Source organism: Oncorhynchus kisutch, linkage group LG7 (assembly GCF_002021735.2).
Source record: "Oncorhynchus kisutch isolate 150728-3 linkage group LG7, Okis_V2, whole genome shotgun sequence".
Classification (NCBI taxonomy): Eukaryota; Metazoa; Chordata; class Actinopteri; order Salmoniformes; family Salmonidae; genus Oncorhynchus; species Oncorhynchus kisutch.
In genome coordinates, this window is record NC_034180.2 from 2,997,572 (window position 1) to 3,024,820 (window position 27,249).

The 27,249-nt window shown below is 43.9% G+C and overlaps 1 protein-coding gene across 6 annotated transcripts in view; it reads right to left on the reverse strand.

The window, feature by feature from the left end:
* Window positions 1–27,249, reverse strand: part of lrba (LPS responsive beige-like anchor protein) — a 343,066-nt gene that overhangs the window by 261,547 nt on the left and 54,270 nt on the right. For 5 of the 6 annotated variants that reach the window (XM_031828372.1, XM_031828375.1, XM_031828374.1 and 2 more), the window contains exons 6-22: window positions 23,729–23,850; window positions 22,456–22,582; window positions 20,481–20,600; window positions 19,245–19,391; window positions 18,750–18,947; window positions 15,713–15,846; window positions 14,168–14,276; window positions 13,566–13,718; window positions 12,783–12,951; window positions 12,324–12,403; window positions 12,122–12,184; window positions 11,102–11,199; window positions 10,198–10,290; window positions 8,530–8,638; window positions 7,458–7,539; window positions 4,838–4,961; window positions 3,807–3,999 (exon numbers count right to left, since the gene is read on the reverse strand). In XM_031828372.1, the coding sequence (XP_031684232.1) occupies window positions 3,807–3,999; window positions 4,838–4,961; window positions 7,458–7,539; window positions 8,530–8,638; window positions 10,198–10,290; window positions 11,102–11,199; window positions 12,122–12,184; window positions 12,324–12,403; window positions 12,783–12,951; window positions 13,566–13,718; window positions 14,168–14,276; window positions 15,713–15,846; window positions 18,750–18,947; window positions 19,245–19,391; window positions 20,481–20,600; window positions 22,456–22,582; window positions 23,729–23,850 (2,121 nt within the window). Of the gene's footprint in view, window positions 1–3,806; window positions 4,000–4,707; window positions 4,781–4,837; window positions 4,962–7,457; window positions 7,540–8,529; window positions 8,639–10,197; window positions 10,291–11,101; window positions 11,200–12,121; window positions 12,185–12,323; window positions 12,404–12,782; window positions 12,952–13,565; window positions 13,719–14,167; window positions 14,277–15,712; window positions 15,847–18,749; window positions 18,948–19,244; window positions 19,392–20,480; window positions 20,601–22,455; window positions 22,583–23,728; window positions 23,851–27,249 lie in introns of those variants that run through there. The other variant, XM_031828377.1, reaches the window with a different exon arrangement.

Sequence of the window (27,249 nt, forward strand, 5' to 3'; positions counted from 1 at the left end):
TCTCTTCACCTGTTAATGTCTGATGCCATCATTTCCACAAGGTGGACGCTACAGGGAAGCTGACTGTTGACGCTAGAAGGATACGGAGTCCTTCACACACTGATGACTGATTTAGAAATCTTCCTCAAATCCAACTAATTTGTGTGCAGAGCTGGGAGAAAGGCATCGTGTGTGTGTGTGCGTGTGTGTGTGTGTGTGTGTCAGCAGGCCCACCTGCAGAAACATCTGCCTGGTCTGCTCACACTGCGACACAAAGCCTGCTGCTGCTCTGGCTCAGATAAAGGACACACACATTTGTGTACACACATGGGCACGCACACACACACTAACATATTGGTTCATTCATACAGAAAGGTGCGCATTCATCATACTTTTCATACACATGTGCACTCAACCCACTCACCCCACTCACCCCACACAACCAGGCGTGACCTTTGACTGCACACACACACACACACAGGATCTGCCAGACGGTCATACATGTCCAGTTGCAACTAAAGTCAACCAGCAGGTCCCAGTGGTCCAATCACATCATTTCATATTATCCCAGGTGACCATTCAGGAGTCTGCAGCAGAATACAGGGAGATCTGGAAGCCACCTGAACTGGTGTCATCTAGACTAGTGCTGCTTTAGCTCAGTCTGGGCAGGCAAGGAAAGATGGAAGCGATTTCTGAAAATCTCACTCTATCGCCCCCATGTTAAATATACTGTAGTACAGTTCATTTAACCCACTACTGTAAATACGGATGGAGGATGAAAACCCAGTCTTCTCCACCACTGACGTATACAGGTTTGGTGATTATGATTAAAAAAAGAAGCTAGAAGTGAATGTCTAATATCACCTTATTTAACCAGAATTATAGATTTGAAAACAGCAGGAAGACTACATTAGGCAGAGGTGATTTCACTGTAATAATGTACAGTGGGGCAAAAAAGTATTTAGTCAGCCACCAATTGTGCAAGTTCTCCCACTTAAAAAGATGAGAGGCCTGTAATTGCCAAAAGGGTATATCACAAAGTATTGAGATAAACTTTTGTTATTGACCAAATACTTATCTTCCACCATCATTTGCAAATAAATTCATTAAAAATCCTACAATGTGATTTTCTTTCCTCATTTTGTCTGTCATAGTTGAAGTGTACCTATAATGAAAATTACAGGCCTCTCTCATCTTTTTAAGTGGGAGAACTTGCACAATTGGTGTCTGACTAAATACTTGTTTGCCCCACTGTAAGTAATAAATCAGTGATAGAGGAGTCAGTGTTCATGTAATAAGAAATCATATGACTTAAAAACACAACGCTATTTTTGTGGGAAAAGTATAAATTAATTGATGCAATTTTCATAAAAATCCACATAAGAAACAGAGGCACTTATTTTCAACTGCATAATGTACACAATGTGTTCCAAACTGCAAATAAAACATGACATGGATAGAGGCCTAGATGCATAGCAGAAGGTGTGTGTATAGAGTATGTAGATACTTCTGAATGCGTGTCTGTATTTATCAGGATGCTCCCGGTGGGCTGGTTAAATTGATGAGGCCTTGTTTCTCTGATTGTTGAGGTGCAGCTCAGGATGAATATTCAATGTGTTCAGAATAGGCTTTCTAGAAACCTCAGAGCGAAGGAGGAGACAATGTGTGTGGGTAGAGGGAGAGAGTGGTAGACACACACACACACACACACACACAGCAGCCGTGGGAGGAGAGAGCAACAGTGACAAACAGCTCTGGTGCTACAGAGGTGGCAGGAAATCTATCAAACCGGACAATAAAATTGCAATTGAGCTTCTCCAGCTTTTTTTTTTATAGCAAATGCATGTATCTGGATGGCTAGCGCCCGCCGCACCTACCCAATTCAAAGACTGCATGGGACCCTCTGTGTGTGTGTGTGTGTGTGTGTGTGTGTGTGTGGTGCTGTTTTTAGATTAGTGCTGGGGCACTGTAAACAGAGCTAAGCAGCGAGAGCATTAATCTTGTGCAATTATGGGAAAGGGCAATTACCATCTGTCCAGTACTGAAGAGAATGATCAATTCCACTACTCAGTCGCACACATTTTTGCACAGCGGCTGGTATGGCAGTGTCGTAAAGTGAAACTACAGAGCAGCGTGTGATTGTGGCCATGTGCAACGTGCTACAGCAATAAGCTCGGGGCGACACACAACCCTAAACACACAAGGTGTTATTTACAAATAAACAGTCACTTTGGGTTTATTTTGTACTGCACAGGACTGATGTCAATTGGACAAGCCTATGACTTTTAACATGTGTCTTCGCATCCGCTCCCAGCTAATTTAAAAGGGTAATGTTTCTGCAAAACTATTCTTTAATATACAATATATCAATAAATATGTGAAGAATCATTCATGGTGTGCTTTCATGGAAAAAAGAACATGTTTTAAAGTTCTCGTGAATAAATGCTGTGTATTTACTGCTACAGTGTAGAAAGCAATCATCGTGGTTTGATGTTTAAGCTTGTGTAAAACTCTGAAGTGAAATAGTCCTTATCATTTGTCTATGAACAGCTTTAGTACAAAATTACATCACAAAAAGGAAATGACTGAAAAATTACTTTCACGATAAGAGACTTAAAGTCCCAAGGCAAAAATGCAGAAACGGCAGCAGAACCATTTGGAACAGTCTAGCCAGAATTGGCAGTGATATCATTTTGTAGCGGTCTTTGTTTTTTGTTTTTTTCCACGTCTCCACAACTACATATTTACTCAGTACTGTCCTTACCAATGATATGAGAAATCCTTCAGTCAGATATGATAGTGGATACACAAAGTAATTTTTTCGCATACAACCTTTAGGTTGGGTACACACGGACAGGGTTGAGGTGGGGTACGTAAATGTTGAGGTCGAGAGCTTTTGGTCTCGCAAATACTGTGCAACCAAGCCAACCAACTTCAGTCCTGAGAAGGAGAGAGACAGTGCCAAATGGTGTAACTGTGCCCCCTAGTGGCCTTTATCCATCACTACATCCTCAGAACTCCATAGACATCCACCTCAACACAAAAATAGCCTAGTATCCCTCAACCAACCTTCAATCTGCCAAGCTTTATAAACCACCCACACCACAATCCGACGCCGACCAAATTACTTCACTGCCTTGGAACCTGGCTCCGTAATCCAATATCAACAATTCATTTTTAAACAGCCTCTTTTTTAAATTGAGTTTCTGAAATAAGAAGAGCCGGCAGTTTATGTTTAACTAAAGAGTGGGAAACTCAATACATAAATAAATTACTAGAAGGGATGGAAGAGGAAAAATAACTGATTCCATTAAGCCAGCACACAGCCGTTTTCACATCATAATCAGCACAAGATTTCCACCAGGCTCGATCTGACGGGCACCGAGAGAGAGGCACTTCTCTGTTAGTCAGTCACTATTAATCTATGAGTGGGTCATTGAGGCTAGGAGGGATCTTTGGACATTTCCTCTGAGACTGTTATGTCAGGATCCAACTTAAAACTGGTTGGATAGAGAGTTGAGATAGATCTTGACGGCTGAGCGCCCTGGAGAAGCTGAGGTAGGAGAAAGGGCAGCGAGGTGAGTGGAGTCTAATTTCAGCGTGCTAAAGAAAGAGAGAGAAAGTAGGAGGAGAGGGAATGAGAGCAGGGAGTGTGTGTGTTCACAAAATAATGAAAAAGAGAAAAGGATGTAGCACAAATAGATTGGAAGAGCAAGAGAAAGAGTCGACAATCCACAGAGACGTATAGAAGCCTATCCAGAAGCCCTGGTGCTCTCCGTGAGACAGAGTTTGGTTGACCGTCTGACGGGGTTAATGAGCTCTCTGACCTTGGAGTGGGTGATGGACAGGGTGTCCACCCACACGCGCCAGCCGCCCCACTCGTACTTGATGGCGTGGTAGAGCAGGATGCGGAAGATGGCGTACACCATCTCAGTGACCTTTTGCTCCTCGCTGCTCTTGGGGTTGATGAAGCACAGAGAGAGCATCCAATCTTGCCACACCGAGCACTGTAGCAGGCTCCTGATAGACATACACAAACACACACAGATATGAGCGCTCCGAAGACTCAGTACTGTATGTGCGTGCATACACACAAACATTTGAAAACAATTCTACATACACAGCACACTCATGTAGTGTACAGATACACAATATCACACATCTTCAAAACATCCTGTACTCTGAGCATATGAAGGACAAAGCTTGTTGGCCTCACTGCAGTAAAGCCCCAGCACGGCGCCAGCATGAGGAACTGGGAGATGTAATCGGAGAGGGAATGTATGCCAGGAAAACGTCCTGAACTCAACCAGAGGGCTGTACTGAAGTGATATTGGTGCCGACCTGGGTTCAAATAGTATTTGTTTCCTTTCAAATACTCCCTAGAGTGGATTGATTGCGCTTGAGAGAGGTTGCCTGGCGCAACTGAACCAATGGAATAGTCGCAAAACTGCAAAGCTCCGCCCACCTGGCACTCCAGGGGGGCTCAAGCAAACCCTGAAAGTATTTGAATGCTTTCTCAATTCTATTTGAACCCAGTTCTTGTTTAGTGGTAGTCTATTGTAGAGTAGTCCACTCCGCGGCTGAGTCGTTCCTTACCTCCTGTTATATACGTTGTTATTGAACAGATCATGATCATGTCTGACAGGAAGACCCTGTCGTAGTGTGCTATGTAGTGTACTAGAATGTGGTGTACTTGGTAGTACACTTCAGGGCTGTTACGTTCCTTACCTCCTGTTATCTTTGCTGTTATTGAACAGTTTGATCATGTCTGACAGGAAGACCCTGTCGTAGTGTACTATGTAGTGTACTAGAATGTGGTGTACTTGGTAGTACACTTCAGGGCTGTTACGTTCCTTACCTCCTGTTATCTTTGCTGTTATTGAACAGTTTGATCATGTCTGACAGGAAGACCCTGCGCACCTCCATGCTCTCTGGGGAGAGGGGAGAGTTCTTCAGCAGGGCAGCGATCACCTTCAGGACCTCTGTCATAACACAGGAAAACACGTTCTGTTAATGCCCCGTTACGGTGTCTGACACGGTTTAGTACACACAGACGCACTACTTTCCCTGCAGGGTTACTGACTCGGGTCGTACAGAACAGACGGTCAGCAGAGGAATGCAGAGAACAGACTGTTGTCTCTCATAGTATGATATCTTCATTAAAATAAGGAGTTTTTAATACTGATTCACCAAATAAGAAGTGATTAAGCAAGAGACAGAATCTGAGAATTCATTTAAATAAATGAATACATTTAAATAAATTCTGGTTGTTTTGAAAGTAGTATGAAAATTGTGAAATGCTACAATACTGATTTTAAAACATTTAAAAATCTCTTAATATTGATACTGAATAATACCATTTTACTCCCTATCAGTGATTCAAATTGTGTATCCTAAATAGCAAAAAAATAACAGATTTTTCAAATGAACACACTTTCCAAGAAAACAAATCAATTGCAGAGGGAGTAAGAGTCAGACCACAATTCAACGACACAATCAGACAATTCATCTCAACATGTGTGAATCATTGTGTCACAAGCCATCTTGATTTCACTGTCAGCAGACACCTCAACATCTATGTGGTGGAAACGATCAAACTAAGTTTGATATTGTTTCAACTCAGAGATGTGTGTGTGTGTGTGTGTTTGTTTGTGTACCACGCCTGCCAAAGTCCTATGCAGGCTTCCTGGAACCCTTTCTTTAGTTAACCTAAAGAGACTGGCTGTTTAGATGAATTATATAGACTATGTCAGTGTCCATTTAGCTTGAGTCAGGAAGGGGGGGGGGGTTATGATTTCACTTTGTCGTCTTGGACCTTGGTGGTAACCGATGGTAACAAACAAGGACCCCTCGCAGCCCAGACGTTTGTTGTTTCTATACGCCTTAGTCAATCAAATTATGAATCACTGAACTCTCACTGCCAGAAAATGACCTCTGCATGTTACTGGGGGATGGAGGGATGTGAGTATGGGGTCTTTTTTCCCCCCATTTGGTCTTGGGTTCTTTCCATGGAGTTAATTTAAGGGAAACGGTACTTCCTTAGTTTGTTTGATTCGCTCTGACGTTACTAAAGACTGCAATCAGGCCCATTTTGAGGCTTCAGAGCAGATAACATCAAGAAGAGAACGCAGGCAGCTACAGTAAAGGAGAAACAGACTCCATGGTGCTCCCATGGCTCAGAACTCCCATAAAGTGTGTTCAGTTCACATGCAAAAAGCACATAGGACTGTCTCCATGTAGTTTACGCTGCACACGACTGGATGCCTTTACCACAATAAAGGGCCTTTGCTAATCAATGTGTGACTATGAGATGTGTAACACACACACACACACACACAAATGAGGCTAAATTGTACGATTAGAGCAGGGTCCAAGTAAACCTCGGTTGTGATTTCAGCCTGACTCAGTTATTTTCCCCCCTCTCCGCCACAGCTGGGGAAGTTGATTCTCCCACATATGAAAAGGTTTTGAGAGCAGGCATGTGAAATTAGAGGTAAGTAATGGTCTGAAAATACTAGACGAGGACAGGATGAGACAAGTACATTGATCAAAGCAATGAGGTTGCTATGGGCTTGTTACGTTGCATCAAACAGAAACTAAGCATGGACGTTGTCCCTCTTAATGAGGCATGTATGCCACTGGTAGTAAAGGGAAACTGCTACATCTCTGGGGGTATTACTTTAAATTACTGTATGTGTACATTATCAGAATATTAAAAAGATAAACATCAAATGAGAAACCCTTTGCAGAAGACAGGACCATAATTCAAACCATTTTAAATGTTTCTAATTTCCCAGAAAAACAGTACATTTGTCTGTGCGATACATTTTGAACTATAAATTCCTGTTCCTCTAAACTCTTATTAAAAACACCACATAATGCAATAGTATATCAACTTAATGAAATATTAAGTTGCCATGTAAGCTTGTTGCATCATTTCCCGGATGGGATCAAATACCTAACTTTTGAAAAATGACAGTTGAGTTTCAAAAGTAGGAAAAGGCTTCTTATTAACATTATATAACGCCGCAGGGCCTGGTGTTGATTTCATGAGGTGTTTAACGATGCACTTCAGCTGTTGAGTGAACATCAACTGAATAAAACTGATATTTCACAACTTTAATTTGCTGTGAAACATTCTTTTTTGTAAATGTACTATCACAATATCATTTCATTTACGTAGCTTTTTTTTCTCTCAATAGCTACTCGTCTTGATTATTTTTTCAAAAAAACGATGGACTTAAAATGTACCAGCTGAATCTTATAGCCCAACACGACCACTATTAGCCTAATCGTATATGATCACATACCGTTTGAGTAGTATAGTTTTTTAGCCTCAATTTATGCTCCACATTTGTTGGCCAGTATATAACACTGGCAGCGGCCGTAAGGGAGAGGAGGCTCTCTAGGTCTGGTCAAGCATGCAGCGGTAGGTAAAGGTGATTTATTTAGTGGTGGGATGCCGAGGGGTGACTCACGCGGGTTGACAATCTTCACATTGGAGTCGGGGTCCGGATGCTGTTTATGGATCACTTGAGTGCAGATCTGCTCGGTCAGGATCTACGGAGAAGGAGAGAGAGAGAAAGAAGAGACGAGGGGAGAAAAGGGAGAAATAGAGGAGAGACATAAATACTTTTATGTGAATCTATAGATCATAGTAACAGCACCAAGAAGTACATGAGTTCCACATTGCAATTCCACAGTATTCAGTTCAACCAGGATCTGCACAGAAAAGGGAGAAATGAGATTTACATAAATACTTTTCTGCATCTATAGCTCATACTAACAGCACCAGGGAAGAGGTACATTGGGCCATACAGAAATCCACATATGTTCGTATGTGTTCACCAAGTCTTTACAGAAGAAATAGGTAACAAGAATCAGTGACGAATCGAATAGACGGCAATATCTCACAGTAACAGCAGAGGAGAAATACATGAAATTCCCCCAGTTTCTCCTGTCAATCCCATATACTTCTGTGTGTCAAAATACGTCATTTACAAGGTCAGATACAATGATTCCTGTGGAGTTTAATATAGTGTGTATTAATGTCCATCAAAAGTCTTGGTATGCCATTATAACATAGATACATTAACACAAATGACCATCATTTGAGTTAAGTTCTTACCAATGGGTAATAATAGAACCAAAACGGACTGAAATGTTTTCAGAAGGGATATGCTATTCAGGTCCAGACAGAAGGAGAAGAGCTAGAGCTGACGCAGGCCGCAGGAAAACTAGAGTTTAACTACACGTTCTATACAACTTAATCAAACAAACTATAAAAGCGTTAAATCATTCAGAAAACACACTTCTAATCTAAATAATGTGTTCTCAGAATTAATTCATGTGTAATCAGTGCATGTATAACTGAACTAATACAGTGACGGAAATCATCAGCCAATGCAAATACAAAATGGAGGGCAGTTAGTATTAGGATTTATGGGGGAGGCAAAGAGAAAATAGCTTCGTATGTCAACCACTACATTTTCAGATAGACTCTCCTACACATACACGGCAAGGAAGAGACGAGAGAGGGACTAAACTGACCTCGAAGAGCACGTTGTAGGTTGTCATGCTGAACTGGTTGGAGTGGAGCATCAGTCGCTCGTTGAGCAGGGAGAAGAGCCCGTGACCCAGCATGACCTCTGACTTCCTCCTGGAACAAAGGTCAAGGGTCAAACGGTCAGTGAGTATCCATTGACATTTGGTACCAGCGCATTGATCACTGTATCCACAGTGTATCGTGTTGCACTTAATTACATGCAAACATTTTACCTAGACAGTTAAACTATAAATTCACAAAAGCATTAATTGGCACCATTGTATGGTATAGCAAGCAATGTTTCCAAAATGTTGGGCAGTACATATTCCATTTTGGGCTGTCGGTCAAGGAATGGTTGAGGACAGACAAGGAAAATTCCCGAAGCCATAGGGTGAGTCACGGACTATGAATGTTTGTGAACCGCCGCTTGTGTAAGTTTACCAGTGCATCAGAACACATTTGAACACAGTTGAAAGACATGAAAAAAAGCAACCCTGCAGAGGCCTGTCAGGACCCTTCAAAGACAAGTATCCCTCAAAGCTTTCATCTCTGAGTATCACTCATCTGTAGATATTCTGGGATGATAAAGCTAGTATTAGTCAGACAGCAAAGAGTCTGACTGTCTCAGACTTTTTCTCTCAGGCCCCCCTTCCAGCATTAGGGAACATCCTCTACACACGCACGCATGCCCACATCGATTTCTAAGGGCACAAGCACTGTTTATGACAAACTGTTCAGTCACCTCTTGTTGGTGGAGAGAAAATGTTGCAAATTTAAAGAGTATTTCCTGCAATTTGACTTTTTTTAATGGGGTGCAGAGCAAATGTTGCAGGTTTAAAGCATGTCCAATGTGTTTTCATGTGATATCTCTGTGACTCAGACATTACAACAACATCTATGGGCTAAAAAACCTAGATAAAAAATGTTAGCTGACATGGGCTAGTTGATCTGGACATTTCTGACAAGCTTGTGCATTCTACTATTCCAACTTTCAACTTTCAGTGAAATGTTGGGGCTGAGGATGAGGCTAGAGCTGAGGATGAAGCTGGGGATGAGGATGACGCTGGGGAATATGTACTACCACTGATCAAAAGTTTGGGGGATCAAAAAGGAATCAGTAGAATTGGAAATAGAGCCTCAATGAGACCTGCACTGTATTTCATCCTGGGTTGTTGTCTTTCGACATCTTAATTGGTCACTGAACCAAAGGAGGCTTACGAGTGGCTAATTTGTTATCTAAAACACTTCTACACAACTAGAGGCAATTTACTCTCCAAAGAGAGAGAAATAGAAGGGGCTTTAATACCAGCTATTCATTTTACTACGGTACGCAGGCTGAACGAGGATTAGATATCGACCTCCACCTGAATGAGACCCTTTTCTCTGTAGATACTCATCTCCATGATGGGATTTGGCTCTTAGAAATATATAACTGAGGAGAGGCCATTTTGAATTGAAAACCCTTTTGGCTGCCTGAAGGTAAATGACTATAGAATAGGAATAATTACATCAATGACTGAGTCTAACTGAGTCCTTCTTTAATCTGGAACAAATGTGCTTTTAATGTTCAAGGCAGAATTGAGTGCTTTAATGTGACCAAACGTACAGACAATTCTTAATAATATCCTACAGACAAGAGTACAAGGTAAGTGACAGCAACACAGAGTTCTTACTTAGCGGGCAAGTGTTTGAGGAAGTAGCCCAAGACTTTGAGTGCCTGAACTCTGATTCCTTCACTGTTGGAAGCCAGCAGCTTGTAAATGGCCCTGTACAGAAACAAAGAAAAACACACGAATAACAAATTTAACATATTTAAGCAAATTTAACAGTTTCTCAAATTATAAAACCTAAGAGTGTATCAGAACCAAACATTTACAGAATCACTTCATGACAGATTATATCTGCTTTGTGAACCTACTATACAGTTGTATAGGACATCTACTTGGGTCGTAAAATAGAGGTGGTTGGAGCCTTTATGAGTGGCTAGTAAAATGACAAGGCACCCAAAATGCGCGTCAGACAAAGATTTCCAGAAGCCTTTAAAGTGGGCCTATATCAGACACCAGCCCAGACATGCATGGTTGACACACTACATTTAACCCCCTGTGACAGAGAATGCAAACAGGGTGACTATATAAGCTACATAAATCTTGTGCGCCGTCGTCGCCGAATGTCAATAGTCCTGCAGATAAAGGATCAAATGAAGCCAGTAAACCATCTGTATTGGCCTCGGTGTCATCTGGCTTCATTTTGGCTTCATGAAACACAAACAGAACCACAAGGGCACATCTGAAATGGCAGCCTAGTCCCTTTATAGCCTCTGGTTAAAAGTAGTGCACTATTATACAGGAAATAGGGTACAGTCTCCGGCACTACAAATGTAACACGGTACCATTTCGACGGCACACACAAAGTAGGCTCACAATCACAGCGATCTTGTTCTCAGAGGCCGCAGGGCCTGTGCCACGGGAGATGACGTTATAGTTACAGTACCGTCATAGAAGTCAAACGACTGGAACGGACATTCCCATTGGAGCTCTGTGATGGGCGGCGGGTCATTCTATTCCTGAAGCTCACCGTACTCCGTTGCGCTGATCAAAGGCCTGCACCATGGAGCCGTGATGCTCCGACATCAGAGCCACCAGCAGCTGAAGCACATCCATTAGATTGTCGTCCTGGGAAAATAAATACAGTTGTACTGAATTGAATTAATCAGATCAGGGAGGAGGCCCTGTTGTTAGCATTATTAGCAATATGATAAATAGTGTGTGTGTGCGCGCGCTAATGGGCTCGCAATTAGCACCGCCTTTCACTGTGGAGTCATGCAACCCAACGGGAGATGAATAGTGTGGCTAGTGGGTGTGCTGTTACGCCATGTATCATCATGAAGCAGACACCAAAACACACCCTACTGTACAGACACCCACATGGATGCAGAGTACCCACAAACACAGGAATTGACCATGTAAGTGCAATAATTAACTGTTTATTTTCGCACTAATTATTAATTAATTGGTGACACACAACATCAAAGATCAAACCGGTTTCCATCTTGATTAGCTACGGAAACAGATCATTAGTCGTTGATAACGAATGTTGACGGAATGAATAATACACGGAAACAAGGGAATTATCTGATGAATGAACAATCCACAGAAGACTGCAGAGCTGCTGAAGGAGAGCAGTTAATCCCCTTGTTCCTGCAGGGATCATTCCTGCTTGTTTTACAGCACCATCATTTCTCTATGCATCACTGCAGTGTAAACACAGAGGCTTCTGTGAGAGGGAGGGCTTGGTGAAACTGGGCAACGGTTAAAAAGAGCCTGGTCGGTTCCCCGGCACAGTGTGATTGGTCTGTCTATCTATAGCACAGAGGAGAGAGGGTCTGGGAGGCCGGAGCTGTTGGCTTAGATTGCCACCTAGTGGGCAGTTTTATACCTCAAAACTGTAAAGGAGCATCGAGTAAGAACGAACAGGAATTCCTGGAGAGTGGACACTGCATGGTGCAGCTGCATACTCTTCACAATAAAGTATCTATTGTATAAAAGTAGTGCACTGTATAGGACATGATATTTTGAATGATCTTTTAGTTGTCACCTCATGCATGGTGAGCAGGTAGTTGAGAATACTCTGAAGCTCATCTTCCTTCACTCCGTAATCCTGAAAAGAGAGAGTACAGAATATAAATCTATCTTTTCACCGATCATAGTTATTGGAAATTAAGGTGCAAAAAGGCTAAATATATATATTATTTTGAATATCAAACGAGATTCTCATTAGATACACTTTATAAACTAACCTTCATTATGAGTTGTTTCACAAACAGCAGCAGAAAGGCTCTGAGAGAGTGGATCTCCTTCTGGTTGGGTCTCGGACCGTCTACACACACAGACACACACGCAGAGATAAAGTCATTAGAGAAGGTCTGTTGTCAAAAAGATGTTATTTAGGACGCGATGCAGTGTGCACAGCTGTAGGTAGACAATACAACATGTTTATTCTAGGTTTAGCAGACAACATAGGTACAAGAAGGACAGGAAAGCACATTCTGCAGGGGACACAAAGGACTGGATGATGGACCCAGGTCCACACAGCAAAAGCAGCGTGCTGCTCAACTTCCATGTCAACACTACAGCAACACTGGTCTAGGGGAGGAGAGGTACCCGTCTGTATCAGTGTGTGTAGAAAAGTGTGTGTTAGTGGAAATATGAAAGAGTGCGGTGTGTGTGTGTAGGGAGGCATGTGTGTGTTCTCTTACCGAGGCCCTTGGGCGTGACTCCGCTGCGGTCCTGGGGGTTGACGACCCAGTAGTAGTACTTGAGCGTGTGCATGACCTGCAGTACCGTGCCCACCCTGCGGATGGCGTTGTAGATGGTCACCGTGCTGATGAACTCTGTGGACAGGTAGGTGTACAACACCAACTGCACCTGGGGGGTGCATGCACACACACACACACGCGCGTGTACGTACGTAAGAACACATACAGCCGACTAACCGATGCCCCCTGCACATTGACTCTGTACCGGTACCCCTGTATATAGCCTCGCTATTGTTATTTTACTACAGCTCTTTAATTATTTGTTACTTCATATATTATTATTAAATATATATATTTTTTTACTTATCTATTTTTTACTGAACACTTATTTTTCTTAAAACTGCATTGTTTGTTAAGGGCTTGTAAGTAAGCATTTCACTGTAAGGTCTACATTCAGCGCATGTGACAAACAACATTTGATTTGAGGTGAAAAACCGAGCATGAGGTGAGGCAGAAATAAAATCCAATAGCCTAACCTACTGAATGGTGGGCTGTCGCTCTGATGTACTGGAGGAGAGACACAAGGACTAGAGTATGAAAGGATGATGATGGGATGGACAGAGATGGATGGGTGTGTGTGTGTGTGTGTTTGCCTTCATGTGCCTACCTGCTTGCACAACTGTGTCCTTGACTGTGTGTCACCGTGCATGTGTGTGTCACCGTGCATGCGTCTACCTGCCTGCACATGTGTGTGTTCCTGTGCCAGTACCTCTCCTCTCTTACCTTGGCAGGGGCATGGATCCAGATGGCAGGGTTGAACAGGATGTGGTCACACAGCTGCTTGAGCAGCAGGACGCCGTTCTGCAGGTTGCTGAGGTAACGGGCGAAGGCCAGCACAATGTCCAGGACGGACCGAGTCACATGCACCTTGGAAGACTACAGAGGAGGGAGGAGAGGGAGGGAGCAGAGGACACGCACAGAGAGAAAGGTGAATCAGGTTAACTCGGTGTCTAACAAGCCCACTGTAACCTCTAAATGCAGCTAAGCAATTAGAGCCTTAGATGTAAATAGACATTTAGAGTAACCTGTATACCTGACCACACACACTCGGACACAATCAACAAGCTACCAGATGTAGGGGCGTTTAGCACTGGTCTCAGAACAGACAAATGCAGTATGGAATTGGAGGGCACAGCACTGAGGCTGAAGGACAGACAGCTCACTATCTGCTCCTCTCTGATGTAATGGACAGAGTGCTGGGAAATCATATTATCCACCTTTCAATTTCAGCACAGAACAGCAATTAGGACGGACGAGAGGAAGACTGCAGAGTGTGAATGTGTCTCTGGCGAGGGGGGTGGTGGTGAGTGTATCACGTCTCTCACCTTCTCCAGGGTGTAACCGATGACCAGGAAGCCCTTGCAAGCCAGGACCTGCTCTTGCATAGCCACAGAGTTCTTCAGCAGCTCCATCACAAAGGACAGCAAAGTGCAACTGGGGGGGGGAGCGAGAGAGTGGTTATCTGCTGAGTAAGACTTGCCCCTTACAGGGTTTATCCTATAGTAATGGCTAATATAATGAGGGTGTCACCATTCTACCATTCTGCTGTGAGAACACAATCTATGCAACACCTTCCCCTTGAGGGCAGACAAAAGCCACAAAGCCATGATTGAGAACATCACTGAAGGACTAGGGCACTAATATTCACAGCTGGTATCCAGGTTTAGTGAGTAGGACAAGACAACATCACTGAAGGACTAGGGCACTAATATTCACAGCTGGTATCCAGGTTTAGTGAGTAGGACAAGACAACATCACTGAAGGACTAGGGCACTAATATTCACAGCTGGTATCCAGGTTTAGTGAGTAGGACAAGACAACATCACTGAAGGACTAGGGCACTAATATTCACAGCTGGTATCCAGGTTTAGTGAGTAGGACAAGACAACATCACTGAAGGACTAGGGCACTAATATTCACAGCTGGTATCCAGGTTTAGTGAGTAGGACAAGACAACATCACTGAAGGACTAGGGCACTAATATTCACAGCAGGTATCCAGGTTTAGTGAGTAGGACAAGACAACATCACTGAAGGACTAGGGCATTAATATTCACAGCAGGTATCCAGGTTTAGTGAGTAGGACAAGACAACATCACTTAAGGACTAGGGCACTAATATTCACAGCTGGTATCCAGGTTTAGTGAGTAGGACAAGACAACATCACTGAAGGACTAGGGCACTAATATTCACAGCTGGTATCCAGGTTTAGTGAGTAGGACAAGACAACATCACTGAAGGACTAGGGCACTAATATTCACAGCAGGTATCCAGGTTTAGTGAGTAGGACAAGACAACATCACTGAAGGACTAGGGCACTAATATTCACAGCTGGTATCCAGGTTTAGTGAGTAGGACAAGACAACATCACTGAAGGACTAGGGCACTAATATTCACAGCAGGTATCCAGGTTTAGTGAGTAGGACAAGACAACATCAATGAAGGACTAGGGCACTAATATTCACAGCAGGTATCCAGGTTTAGTGAGTAGGACAAGACAACATCACTGAAGGACTAGGGCACTAATATTCACAGCTGGTATCCAGGTTTAGTGAGTAGGACAAGACAACATCACTGAAGGACTAGGGCACTAATATTCACAGCAGGTATCCAGGTTTAGTGAGTAGGACAAGACAACCTTGTGATTGCCATTTGCGCTGCCATCATGCATGGTTGAATCCATTGAATGAACAAAACAACTTCTACTTAGTGAAAAGCAAAATACTCCAGACTGCAGGGCGAGTTCAAACACCGCCCCCATCAACACAATGCACTTTCTCCCACATGGCTACGCACAGATGTGTACAGTATTTTAAAATAACTAAATAAAGTCAATCAATCGACGAATAGAATAAGACAGTAGTCCACTACCAGACAGAGGTGTCCAGTTCATCGCTGGTGTGCTGGAGGTGATCCAGCTGTGCAAACAGGGGGAAGAGGACCTGCACTCCCCCGATGGAGTGGATGGCACTCTGGACCGAGTGGGTCACCACAGCCTTCACATCCTGAAGAAGGGAGGAATACATACACAAGGATCAGGGGTAGAAATACGGTACAATCAGAACCCTATCAGAACCCTATGGACTGGAGACAAAGGCTGGGTCTTGTCGGTCTGCTTCTGCTTTCGTCTCAGGTGGAAAACAACGCGGATTGGAGGCGGTGTCACATTTCTCCCTTGTACACCTGGTGTGGTGTTGAGAAACACAGTATAACGCCTCTGAACATCTTTCTCCTTTAGAGCACTATTACACCTGTCGCTAACGGTGACGGGCTGAGTGGCGGGTGCGTTACCGCGAGGTTGAGTTAGTCTCCGAGGCAACATGGCTCAGGTGTCTAGTCTGCTTACCCTGATGAGGGTTTTGCTAAATGAGTTCTGTGGATAGAATATTTTCGTGGTTTCTTACGGTCAGATCCCAGAGCAGCTAAATGTGCCATTATGAGCAAGGCCCTTTTCCTTGTGTGTTTACGGTTCCATCTACCAACTAAACAAGCCAATAGTCATTGTGAACACATACGTAGAGGACACTAAGCTACAGACACACGTCCATGTATGGAATACTGACAATGTGCTAACAATAGACGATGGGGTCTGTGTGTGTGTGTGTGTGTGTGTGTGTGTGTGTGTGTGTGTGTGTGTGTGTGTGTGTGTGTGTGTGTGTGTGTGTGCGCGTGTACAAACACACAGGCCGAGCTGCCTCAGAAAGACAAAGGAGCTCATGCGTTGACTAAACGCGCTGTGAGGCTCAGAGACAAAACTCAATTACAGTGAGAGAGACAATAGGAGAATTCAAAGTAATTAAATAAAAAGGACAGCTGTGTGTGTGTGTGTGTGTGTGTGTGTGTGTATGTGTGTGTGTGTGTGTGTTTCCTAATGTGCATTTAATCAGGCCTGCAGACGACCTTCTGTGATAAAGAAAGTCAAAAATATGGATTTGAATGAGAGTTGGAGAGAAATACATTTGTGAAGCACTTTCATTACAGTACTTGTCATCTAGTTGTTGCTACCTGGAACTTACATGGTAACAAGTAGCCACCAGAACGTGCCAATTTACTTGACCTCATAAATAAATTAACTCATTATCCTCAGTAACTACAAGGTCAAATAAAATATTGTATAATATAATAAAGTGCTTCAAGAAAACTCAGGAAACACCACCTTGGTTCAATATAGAAATGACTGGTTGGCAGATCTAATTGAGTAATAGAACAGGGTAGTGTTCTGTTCCCAGCCTGCTAGCCAGCCAGGTGCAGAGTGGTTCATTCTCACCTCTATCTTAAAGGAACAATCCACCCTTTCATTTACAGTGTTAAATAACACCACTATGTGAGAACAATGTTTTTTGTGAACAAATGTTTCATTTTAGCGTTATAATAAGGTTGGTAGCAACATGGAAAATTGTTGTGGAAATCTGTTGTAGCTCAAGTTTACGACAAAATCCACAATGCAATGCTCTCTATGGGCTGGCTGGATATCTTGCTAGCAAACGTAGCTGCACACAATAATACCAAACACAAAAATCAGCACGTAGCTAGTTTGCTGTAAAATCCCCTAAACAAACTGCACTATCAATGTAGGAGACTACAACCTCACCATGTTCAACCTGCAGATCGATGTCAAATCAAATTCTATGTCACAAATACGCGTGTTTAGCAGATGTTATAGTGGGTGTAGTGAAATGCTTGTGTTTCTAGCTCCAACAGTGCAGTAATATCTTACAAGTAATATCCAACCATTTCAAAAACAATACACACAAATCTACAGTAAAGGAATGGAATTAAGAATATATAAATATTAGGATGAGTAATGTCAGAGCGGCATAGACTAAGATACAGTAGAATAGTATAGAATACAGTACATGCATAACAGATGGGGAATGCAAAATATGTGAACATTATTAAAGTGACTAGTGTTCCATTATTAAAGTGGCCAGTGATTTAAAGTCTATGTATATGTGCCTCACCGAGTGGAGTCTGAAATTCACACCAGCAGATATACTTTTGAGGAGATGGGAAAAGTTGCCCATGCTACATCAAATGGGCTACGCGGTGCATTCTGGGCCGATTCTGGGACAAATTTGTTGGATACGTTCCCAACCAGCAGACTGCCGTTGGATTCCTATCTCTTACCTCTAATCTCTATGACAACGGCACCATGCAATGCACTCTGGACTAAAGAGGCAGGCAAATGGGAAAAATGTGCTAGGCCCTCCATTAAATTACACATTTCTAGAGGTAGGAATATCACAGAAATATGATCAGCATTCACATTGGAGAGAAGGTATCCTCCCGAATTATGACTTCGGCCAGTATTGAAATCTGACATGTATGATAGACATTTTGGCGATCTAAAAGTCGTATTCCTATTAACTTCCAGTGTAGTGAGAGTGACTTTAACACAGTGCTACTTCATACGAGACGGATTTCTGCCTGCTTGAATGGCAATAATGGCAATGAAATCATGAAATGACACAGGGAATCGATAGAACATCACTCAGAGATGCACGAAAACAATATAACATTCAAAATGGGTGAACTTTTCCTTTAATTAGAGGTAGATAGAGCCGGATGGAGGTGCTTCATTATCTGTCTGAAGGTGTGTGTGTGTGTGCTTGGGTTACAGGTTAGGGTTAAGGGTTAAGGGTCAGGACCAATAGGATTTTGAATGGAAATTAATTGTAGATCCCCCGTGAAGATAGAAGAACAAAACGTATGTGTGTGTGTGTGTGTGTGTGTGTGTGGAACAAGCGGCCGAGGCACTTGAGTAGGGGATAAGAATAACCTGCAGAAGTGCCATTATTCAGGGTGGATTGATAACTTCTTTCAACATTGACTCGATGTCTAGCTTAGATGGTTTACATTATGCTACAGTAGCACTGCCAAAAACACATTTCTGTGCGTGCGATCGTACCTGCAGCATGAGTGCGTGTGGCGAGTGGACGAAGATGGAGGCGTTGTCCTTGGGGGAGGACTCCAGGCACAGCTGAGCGTCAGTGGCGCGGGGGTTGTAGGAGAAGGAAATGCAGGAGGACAGCTTGCCGTCATACAGTAGGGTCTTGTGGTGCTCAGCAAACAGGAGGTCACTCTCAGCCTTGTACTTGAACGTGCCCTGAGAGAGACGGCAGAGAGGTCAAATCAATTAACAGGCAGGAGACTTGAGTGTGACTTTCATTTATATTTTTCTGTTCGGTTTAAACCTTACACACTACTAGTGATAGTCTGTAGTGCATCTTGAAATAATTAATGATAGGAGAAAGGAGGAAGATCCACAATCATTAATGTTTCACATCAAATTGATGAGTGCAGACCTTCCTTGTTTGATCTATTGGGTATCCAAATGTCAGGGCGTTTTGGAATAGTGGGACTACTGAATACTGCATGATGACTGGGCTTTGCCTCTACCTACCTTGTAACCAGGCCCCAGCTGGTAGATGGCCAGGATCTGGGCTGCACTGAGGGCCTCGCCAAACAGATACACCGCCCCCATCTGACCACAGAACACACGGTCGGCGTCCGCCGTCTCTGACGAACCCAGGAAACACTTGTCGAAAGTCTGAAGGGAGGAAGGAAGGAAACAAGGAAGGAGAAATGAACAAGCGTTAATAAAGAGAACTATGACAACTCAAACAGCATGAATGAGTGTGAATCAACACACCATCGGCATACAGATAACATACATTTCTATTCATCTATTCCCCCCTGTATGTATCTCTCTCTGCCGCTCCCTGTTACAGACCCAGTTCCATCCATGTGAGGAGACCGAGAGGCAGAGAGAGAGAGCGGCAGAGAGAGAGAGAGCGACAGAGAGCGACAGAGAGCGGCAGAGAGAGAGAGAGCGGCAGAGAGAGAGGCAGAGAGAGAGGCAGAGAGAGAGGCAGAGAGAGAGAGAGAGAGAGAGGCAGAGAGAGAGAGGCAGAGAGAGAGAGAGAGAGAGAGGCAGAGAGAGAGAGAGAGAGAGAGAGAGAGAGGCAGAGAGAGAGAGAGAGAGAGGCAGAGAGAGAGAGAGAGAGAGAGGCAGAGAGAGAGAGAGAGAGAGAGAGAGAGGCAGAGAGAGAGAGAGAGAGAGAGAGAGAGAGAGAGAGGCAGAGAGGCAGAGAGAGAGAGAGACGCAGAGAGAGAGAGAGACACAGAGAGAGAGAGAGACACAGAGAGAGAGAGAGGCAGAGAGATAAAGAGAGTGGTTTCACCCCTGAGCCCTCTGTCAGCTGAGACAGTGATTATATCAATCAATCAGAAAGAGTGGGGCCTGTGGGGAGGTGCTGTCCTCTTCTAACAACCTGTACTGCAGTAACAATAGATCTCTGTGGTATATCAATCACAACATATACCATATGTCTTTGTGTGGAAACTTTTTTATGCAAAGCACAATGGTTCAAATTGAAGAGTTCTGGATGGACAGCTGCAAGGCTTTCTTGTTGATTGATTGATGACTTCAGAGAAATGTTTTGATTGAAAACTGGCATTAAAATATACTTTTGGTTACACACATGCATAACAACCACTAGCACAACTTCTAGGTTCAGCAATATCCCATAACACAGCATAGATGGGTAAGAATGGTTGTGTGAGAGTAGAGGTTTGTGGTTACTACATAACATTATAACAACGATGATCAGTATAGTATGGATCGATTGCTACTTACGTCGCTGGTGTTGACGAACCAGGTGATTTCTCCGTAGGAGGCGAGCTCTCCATTGACGTAGCAGCTGATCTCACTGTTCTTCCAGCGGTTGTAGACGTGAACGATGGTCACCATGTACCACTGAAACAACAACACAGAACAACTTAACCACCACGGTCACCATGTACCACTGAAACAACAACCACCATGGTCACCATGTACCACTGAAACATCAACACACAACTTAACCACCACGGTCACCATGTACCACTGAAACAACAACACAGAACACCTTAACCACCATGGTCACCATGTACCACTGAAACAACAACACAGAACAACTTAACCACCACGGTCACCATGTACCACTGAAACAACAAGACAGAACAACTTAACCACCACGGTCACCATGTACCACTGAAACAACAAGACAGAACAACTTAACCACCATGGTCACCATGTACCACTGAAACAACAACCACCATGGTCACCATGTAACAAAGAAAGACACACAACAACTTAACCACCATGGTCACCATGTACCACTGAAACAGCAACACACAACAACTTAACCACCATGGTCACCATGTACCACTGAAACAACAACTTAACCACCATGGTCGCCATGTACCACTGAAACAACAACTTAACCACCATGGTCGCCATGTACCACTGAAACAACAACTTAACCACCATGGTCGCCATGTACCACTGAAACAACAACTTAACCACCATGGTCGCCATGTACCACTGAAACAACAACTTAACCATCATGGTCACCATGTACCGCTGAAACAACAACAACAACTTACCCACCATGGTCGCCATGTACCACTGAAACAACAACTTAACCATCATGGTCACCATGTACCGCTGAAACAACAACAACAACTTACCCACCATGGTCGCCATGTACCACTGAAACAACAACAACTTAACCACCATGGTCGCCATGTACCACTGAAACAACAACAACTTAACCACCATGGTCGCCATGTACCACTGAAACAACAACTTAACCACCATGGTCACCATGTACCACTGAAACAACAACTTAACCACCATGGTCACCATGTACCACTGAAACAACAACTTAACCACAGCACTAGAATGAGATTATATTTCTATGGACACCCTAAACACCTCACCAGTTTCACACATTTTTGTTGTTGTTGTTGTTGTTGTTGTTGTTGTTTTAAATTATCATTTAAATTACAACAATGGTAATGAAGTTACTAACAAGATACAATGAATAATAGGCTATATTATTATGAGTTTCACATTGGCAGCAGCAGACTGCAAACCACCAAAAAAAGCATTGGCCAGCCTTAATTTAGCCTGATTCCTGGCTGCCTTCACAGAGTTACCCTTATGAGACATGGGACATCGCCCGATCAGCTCCTAAACCCCTTGGGCTACAATCCCACCTACATCGGCTGCTCAGATTTCTGTCAGACATTGGAAAATCCAGTGAAATAGGTTATTAGAGTTACCAGGCAGACAGCTTGGGAGATAAGACCGACTGTGGAATACAGAGGCCTAAAGATAGAATGAGGTTCTGAGTCTGAGGAGGAAGTAGAGTAGCGTTGTTCCACTCCGGGGGATAACGAGTTTTAATTGGCCAGGGGCACCATGGATCTCACCAATGCTGTTGGGCTTGACTGGGTCTGGGTGCTATGGTCTGGCTGTGTGTCGTGCTCCATTACATCATCCCTCTCTCTCGTTCCTGCTATCCTTTTTTCACTTTTCTGCTCTGACAATACTGGCCCCCAGAGGAAGGACCAAATGACTATGCTTCATCCCAAAGGGCCTAGACAAGAGGGAAGTGTATGTGTACTATGCATGCGTACAATTTGTTATCTGTGTGTCCTATGCGAAAGAGAACATGTTTGTGTGTCCTACTTAGCACGTGTTTCTATGTTTTATGAGTGCTAGGTTTGTGTGTGTCTCTCCCACAGGACCGTGTGTCTGTCGGCAGGCCTCGCCGTCTGCCTACCTTCTGTGGTTTGAAGTCATATTTCACACAGTGCTGGAATCCCTTCCCCTTGGACTTTAACGAGGTCACAATCAAACAGCCGCCCACAAAGTGTGCAGAGTATCCCAGACCTTTGTTGGTGCGAAAACTACAGGAAGAGAGGCAAGAAAAAACAGATTTCAGTTAGTGAGCGCGACGGCTCACTTTAACACAGCCTAACACTCAAGGGCAGACGGGGGTTGAGACAAGTCAATCTGCCAATAAATCATTCAAACATACAAATTTAAAAAACACTTTGAAAGCGGAGGAGAGACAGAGATGGCGAAAGCCTCAATCATTTGTCAACTTCACAACAAATTCCCATTTGTGGGTGTCTGTGTTCTGAGCGATCAGGGGCCCCGGTGGTCGCTGTGTGTGATTTAGTGAACTAATCTCTTTTTAAAAAGGGCAGAGTCTGAAGTAGTTTTACTACAGACTTTTCTGCCTCCAGCTGGCTGGCTGTGTGTGGTTGGTTATCACTTTCAGAAGGCCCACCAAACAGAAGGCCCACCAAATCCCGGCACATCAATTCGATTTTTTGACAGAAATTAATTATCGGCTGAAAATAGGAACGAGTGAGGCACTGATTTACTGTCACAGAGAGGGAGGGAAGAATGGAGAGAGGAAAGAGTAAGGGGAGAGAGAGAGAGGAGAGAGAAAGAGTGAGAAGGATGAGAGAGAGAGAAGGAAGAGAGAGTGGTAAAATGGAAACGGAGAGGCATTGCATCAATATGCCTACTTCATCTGGTAATGTGTGTGTGTGTGTGTGTGTGTGTGTGTGTGTGTGTGTGTGTGTATTAAGCCTCTATCTGATGTCAGTTTTTTTTACAATTTGGGGATGACTTCATCCTACAATTTTGATGAACAAGGGGAAAATATCAAATAGCTTTCCTTGGCGTGCAAATACAGTACACACACACAAAGAGAACTAAGGGATGAGCCAAATTCTATTTGAATACACCTCAAATACACCTCAATAATATCAGATGATCCATACAAAATTTATGCATGGGTATCTCAAGTCAGGATATGAGTAGAGACGTCATTTGCATAGAGAAGGAGAACAAATCAAGCAGCAGTAAGTTGTGTCAGTGTTAGCGTGGGTGTACGAGACGGACGACATTAATCGGTGGCTACAGACTGACAGGTCAACAAACCCCAATGATTAGGATGCAAGGTGATTCCTAGTCCGTCTGCAGGCGCCGAGTGCAGTGGAGTTGATCTCCAACATGGACGCCTGGTGTATGTAACTCACCAGTACAGGTAAGGCTTGTCCTTGTCAACATTGATGTTGTTGATTGGATCCATGCGGAGCCACGTGTGGAAGGTGAATCCACTCTGGTACGGCCATTTGGCTATAGGGGGCAGAGCTATAGCCTGTGAGGAGACAAAAGGTTAGCTCAATGAGTTGAGAAAGAATGGTTTTAGAAATAGGATAGTGTGACCTAGACTACAGTGGGTCCAAGAAGGAAGGGATGGAGTTGTTCATGTGTGTGTCTATCCAGAGGGCTTCCTGCCTCATTAGCCAGATTCACAGCAAGGGGAAGACGTGTGCTTCGTGCTCAGTCTCCGCTGCACACACACCAATCACAGACCCTCTTATGGCGGCCCAGAGCTCACCCTCACCAAAGGGCACCGTCACCATGGCAATGAAAGGGTACACAGAGACATACAGTGCACACACACTCTCTCTCTACATACAATGTGAGCGTTCCAGACAGCAATTGTAAGACAAAATGTGAGCAGACATGATTCTCTCTATAGTTAGCTATCTAGCCCAGGTACTGTACAGTCAAATGTACCATGGCCACGTACAGGTGTAGACAGCATTCAGGTGAGACTCATTGAGAAAATAGTGAAGGGTAAAGGTCCTAGACGGAGATACACAGTTAAAACGTAGAATACACAAGGCTATGATGTCGTCCTTCATGAAAACTTAGCTGACATCGCCTAAGATATGAGATCATAGCTGAGACTTCGTCTGATAAGTTGTCATCCTTCATTACTTTGAAGACGTCAGCAAGAGCATCTTAACTGAGTTAGTGAAGCTAAGTCCACACTTTTAAACCCATTGATACCAGGAAGTGTATTAGAAAACTGCTCTATTTTAAGAGAGGGGTATAACAGAACATTCCCAGGGGACTTATATGTTATTCTTTCACTCACTAAATCACATGGCTGGCTGGCTGGCTGAATGGCTGAATAGATTTTTTAAAAAGGTATTGGAAAAAGCAGCTTAGGGATTGCTGCTATGAGAAGGAAGGGGTGAGAATGAGTTCGGAGACGACTAGGAGCATTAGAATGAAGGGAGGAGAAGAACAGAGGGAAGACTGCTAGAAGCATTAGAATGAAGGGAGGAGAAGAACAGAGGGAAGACTGCTAGGAGCATTAGAATGAAGGGAGGAGAAGAACAGAGGGAAGACGGCTAGGAGCATTAGAATGAAGGGAGGAGGAGGAGAACAGAGGGAAGACTGCTAGGAGCATTAGAATGAAGGGAGGAGAAGAACAGAGGGAAGACTGCTAGGAGCATTAGAATGAAGGACTGCGAAGAATAGAGGGAAGACTGCTAGGAGCATTAGAATGAAGGGAGGAGAAGAACAGAGGGAAGACTGCTAGGAGCATTAGAATGAAGGGAGGAGAAGAACAGAGGGAAGACAGCTAGGAGCATTAGAATGAAGGACTGCGAAGAATAGAGGGAAGACTGCTAGGAACATTAGAATGAAGGGAGGAGAATAACAGAGGGAAGACTGCTAGGAGCATTAGAATGAAGGGAGGAGGATAACAGAGGGAAGACGGCTAGGAGCATTAGAATGAAAGACTGCGAAGAATAGAGGGAAGACTGCTAGGAGCATTAGAATGAAGGGAGGAGGATAACAGAGGGAAGACAGCCAGGAGCATTAGAATGAAAGACTGCGAAGAATAGAGGGAAGACTGCTAGGAGCATTAGAATGAAGGGAGGAGAATAACAGAGGGAAGACTGCTAGGAGCATTAGAATGAAGAGAGGAGAATAACAGAGGGAAGACGGCTAGGAGCATTAGAATGAAAGACTGCGAAGAATAGAGGGAAGACTGCTAGGAGCATTAGAATGAAGGACTGAGAAGAACAGAGGGAAGACTGCTAGGAGCATTAGAATGAAGGGAGGAGAATAACAGAGGGAAGACGGCTAGGAGCATTAGAATGAAAGACTGCGAAGAATAGAGGGAAGACTGCTAGGAGCATTAGAATGAAGGGAGGAGAAGAACAGAGGGAAGACGGCTAGGAGCATTAGAATGAAAGACTGCGAAGAATAGAGGGAAGACTGCTAGGAGCATTAGAATGAAGGGAGGAGAAGAACAGAGGGAAGACGGCTAGGAGCATTAGAATGAAAGACTGCGAAGAATAGAGGGAAGACTGCTAGGAGCATTAGAATGAAGGGAGGAGAAGAACAGAGGGAAGACGACTAGGAGCATTAGAATGAAAGACTGCGAAGAATAGAGGGAAGACTGCTAGGAGCATAAGAATGAAGGGAGGAGAAGAACAGAGGGAAGACTGCTAGGAGCATTAGAATGAAGGGAGGAGAAGAACAGAGGGAAGACTGCTAGGAGCATTAGAATGAAGAGAGGAGAATAACAGAGGGAAGACTGCTAGGAGCATTAGAATGAAGGGAGGAGAAGAACAAAGGGAAGACGGCTAGGAGCATTAGAATGAAGGGAGGAGAAGAACAGAGGGAAGACTGCTAGGAGCATTAGAATGAAGAGAGGAGAATAACAGAGGGAAGACTGCTAGGAGCATTAGAATGAAGGGAGGAGAACAGAGGGAAGACTGCTAGGAGCATTAGAATGAAGAGAGGAGAATAACAGAGGGAAGACGGCTAGGAGCATTAGAATGAAGGACTGAGAAGAACAGAGGGAAGACTGCTAGGAGCATTAGAATGAAGGGAGGAGAAGAACAGAGGGAAGACGGCTAGGAGCATTAGAATGAATGGAGGAGAAGAACAGAGGGAAGACGGCTAGGAGCATTAGAATGAAGGGAGGAGGAGGAGAACAGAGGGAAGACTGCTAGGAGCATTAGAATGAAGGGAGGAGGAGGAGAACAGAGGGAAGACTGTTAGGAGCATTAGAATGAAGGGAGGAGAAGAACAGAGGGAAGACGGCTAGGAGCATTAGAATGAAAGACTGCGAAGAATAGAGGGAAGACTGCTAGGAGCATTAGAATGAAGGACTGAGAAGAACAGAGGGAAGACTGCTAGGAGCATTAGAATGAAGGGAGGAGAATAACAGAGGGAAGACGGCTAGGAGTATTAGAATGAAAGACTGCGAAGAATAGAGGGAAGACTGCTAGGAGCATTAGAATGAAGGGAGGAGAAGAACAGAGGGAAGACGGCTAGGAGCATTAGAATGAAGGGAGGAGGAGGAGAACAGAGGGAAGACTGCTAGGAGCATTAGAATGAAGGGAGGAGGAGGAGAACAGAGGGAAGACTGCTAGGAGCATTAGAATGAAGGGAGGAGAAGAACAGAGGGAAGACGGCTAGGAGCATTAGAATGAAAGACTGCGAAGAATAGAGGGAAGACTGCTAGGAGCATTAGAATGAAGGGAGGAGAATAACAGAGGGAAGACTGCTAGGAGCATTAGAATGAAGGACTGCGAAGAACAGAGGGAAGACTGCTAGGAGCATTAGAATGAAGGGAGGAGAAGAACAGAGGGAAGACTGCTAGGAGCATTAGAATGAAGGGAGGAGAAAAACAGAGGGAAGACTGCAAGGAGCATTAGAATGAAGGGAGGAAAAGAACAGAGGG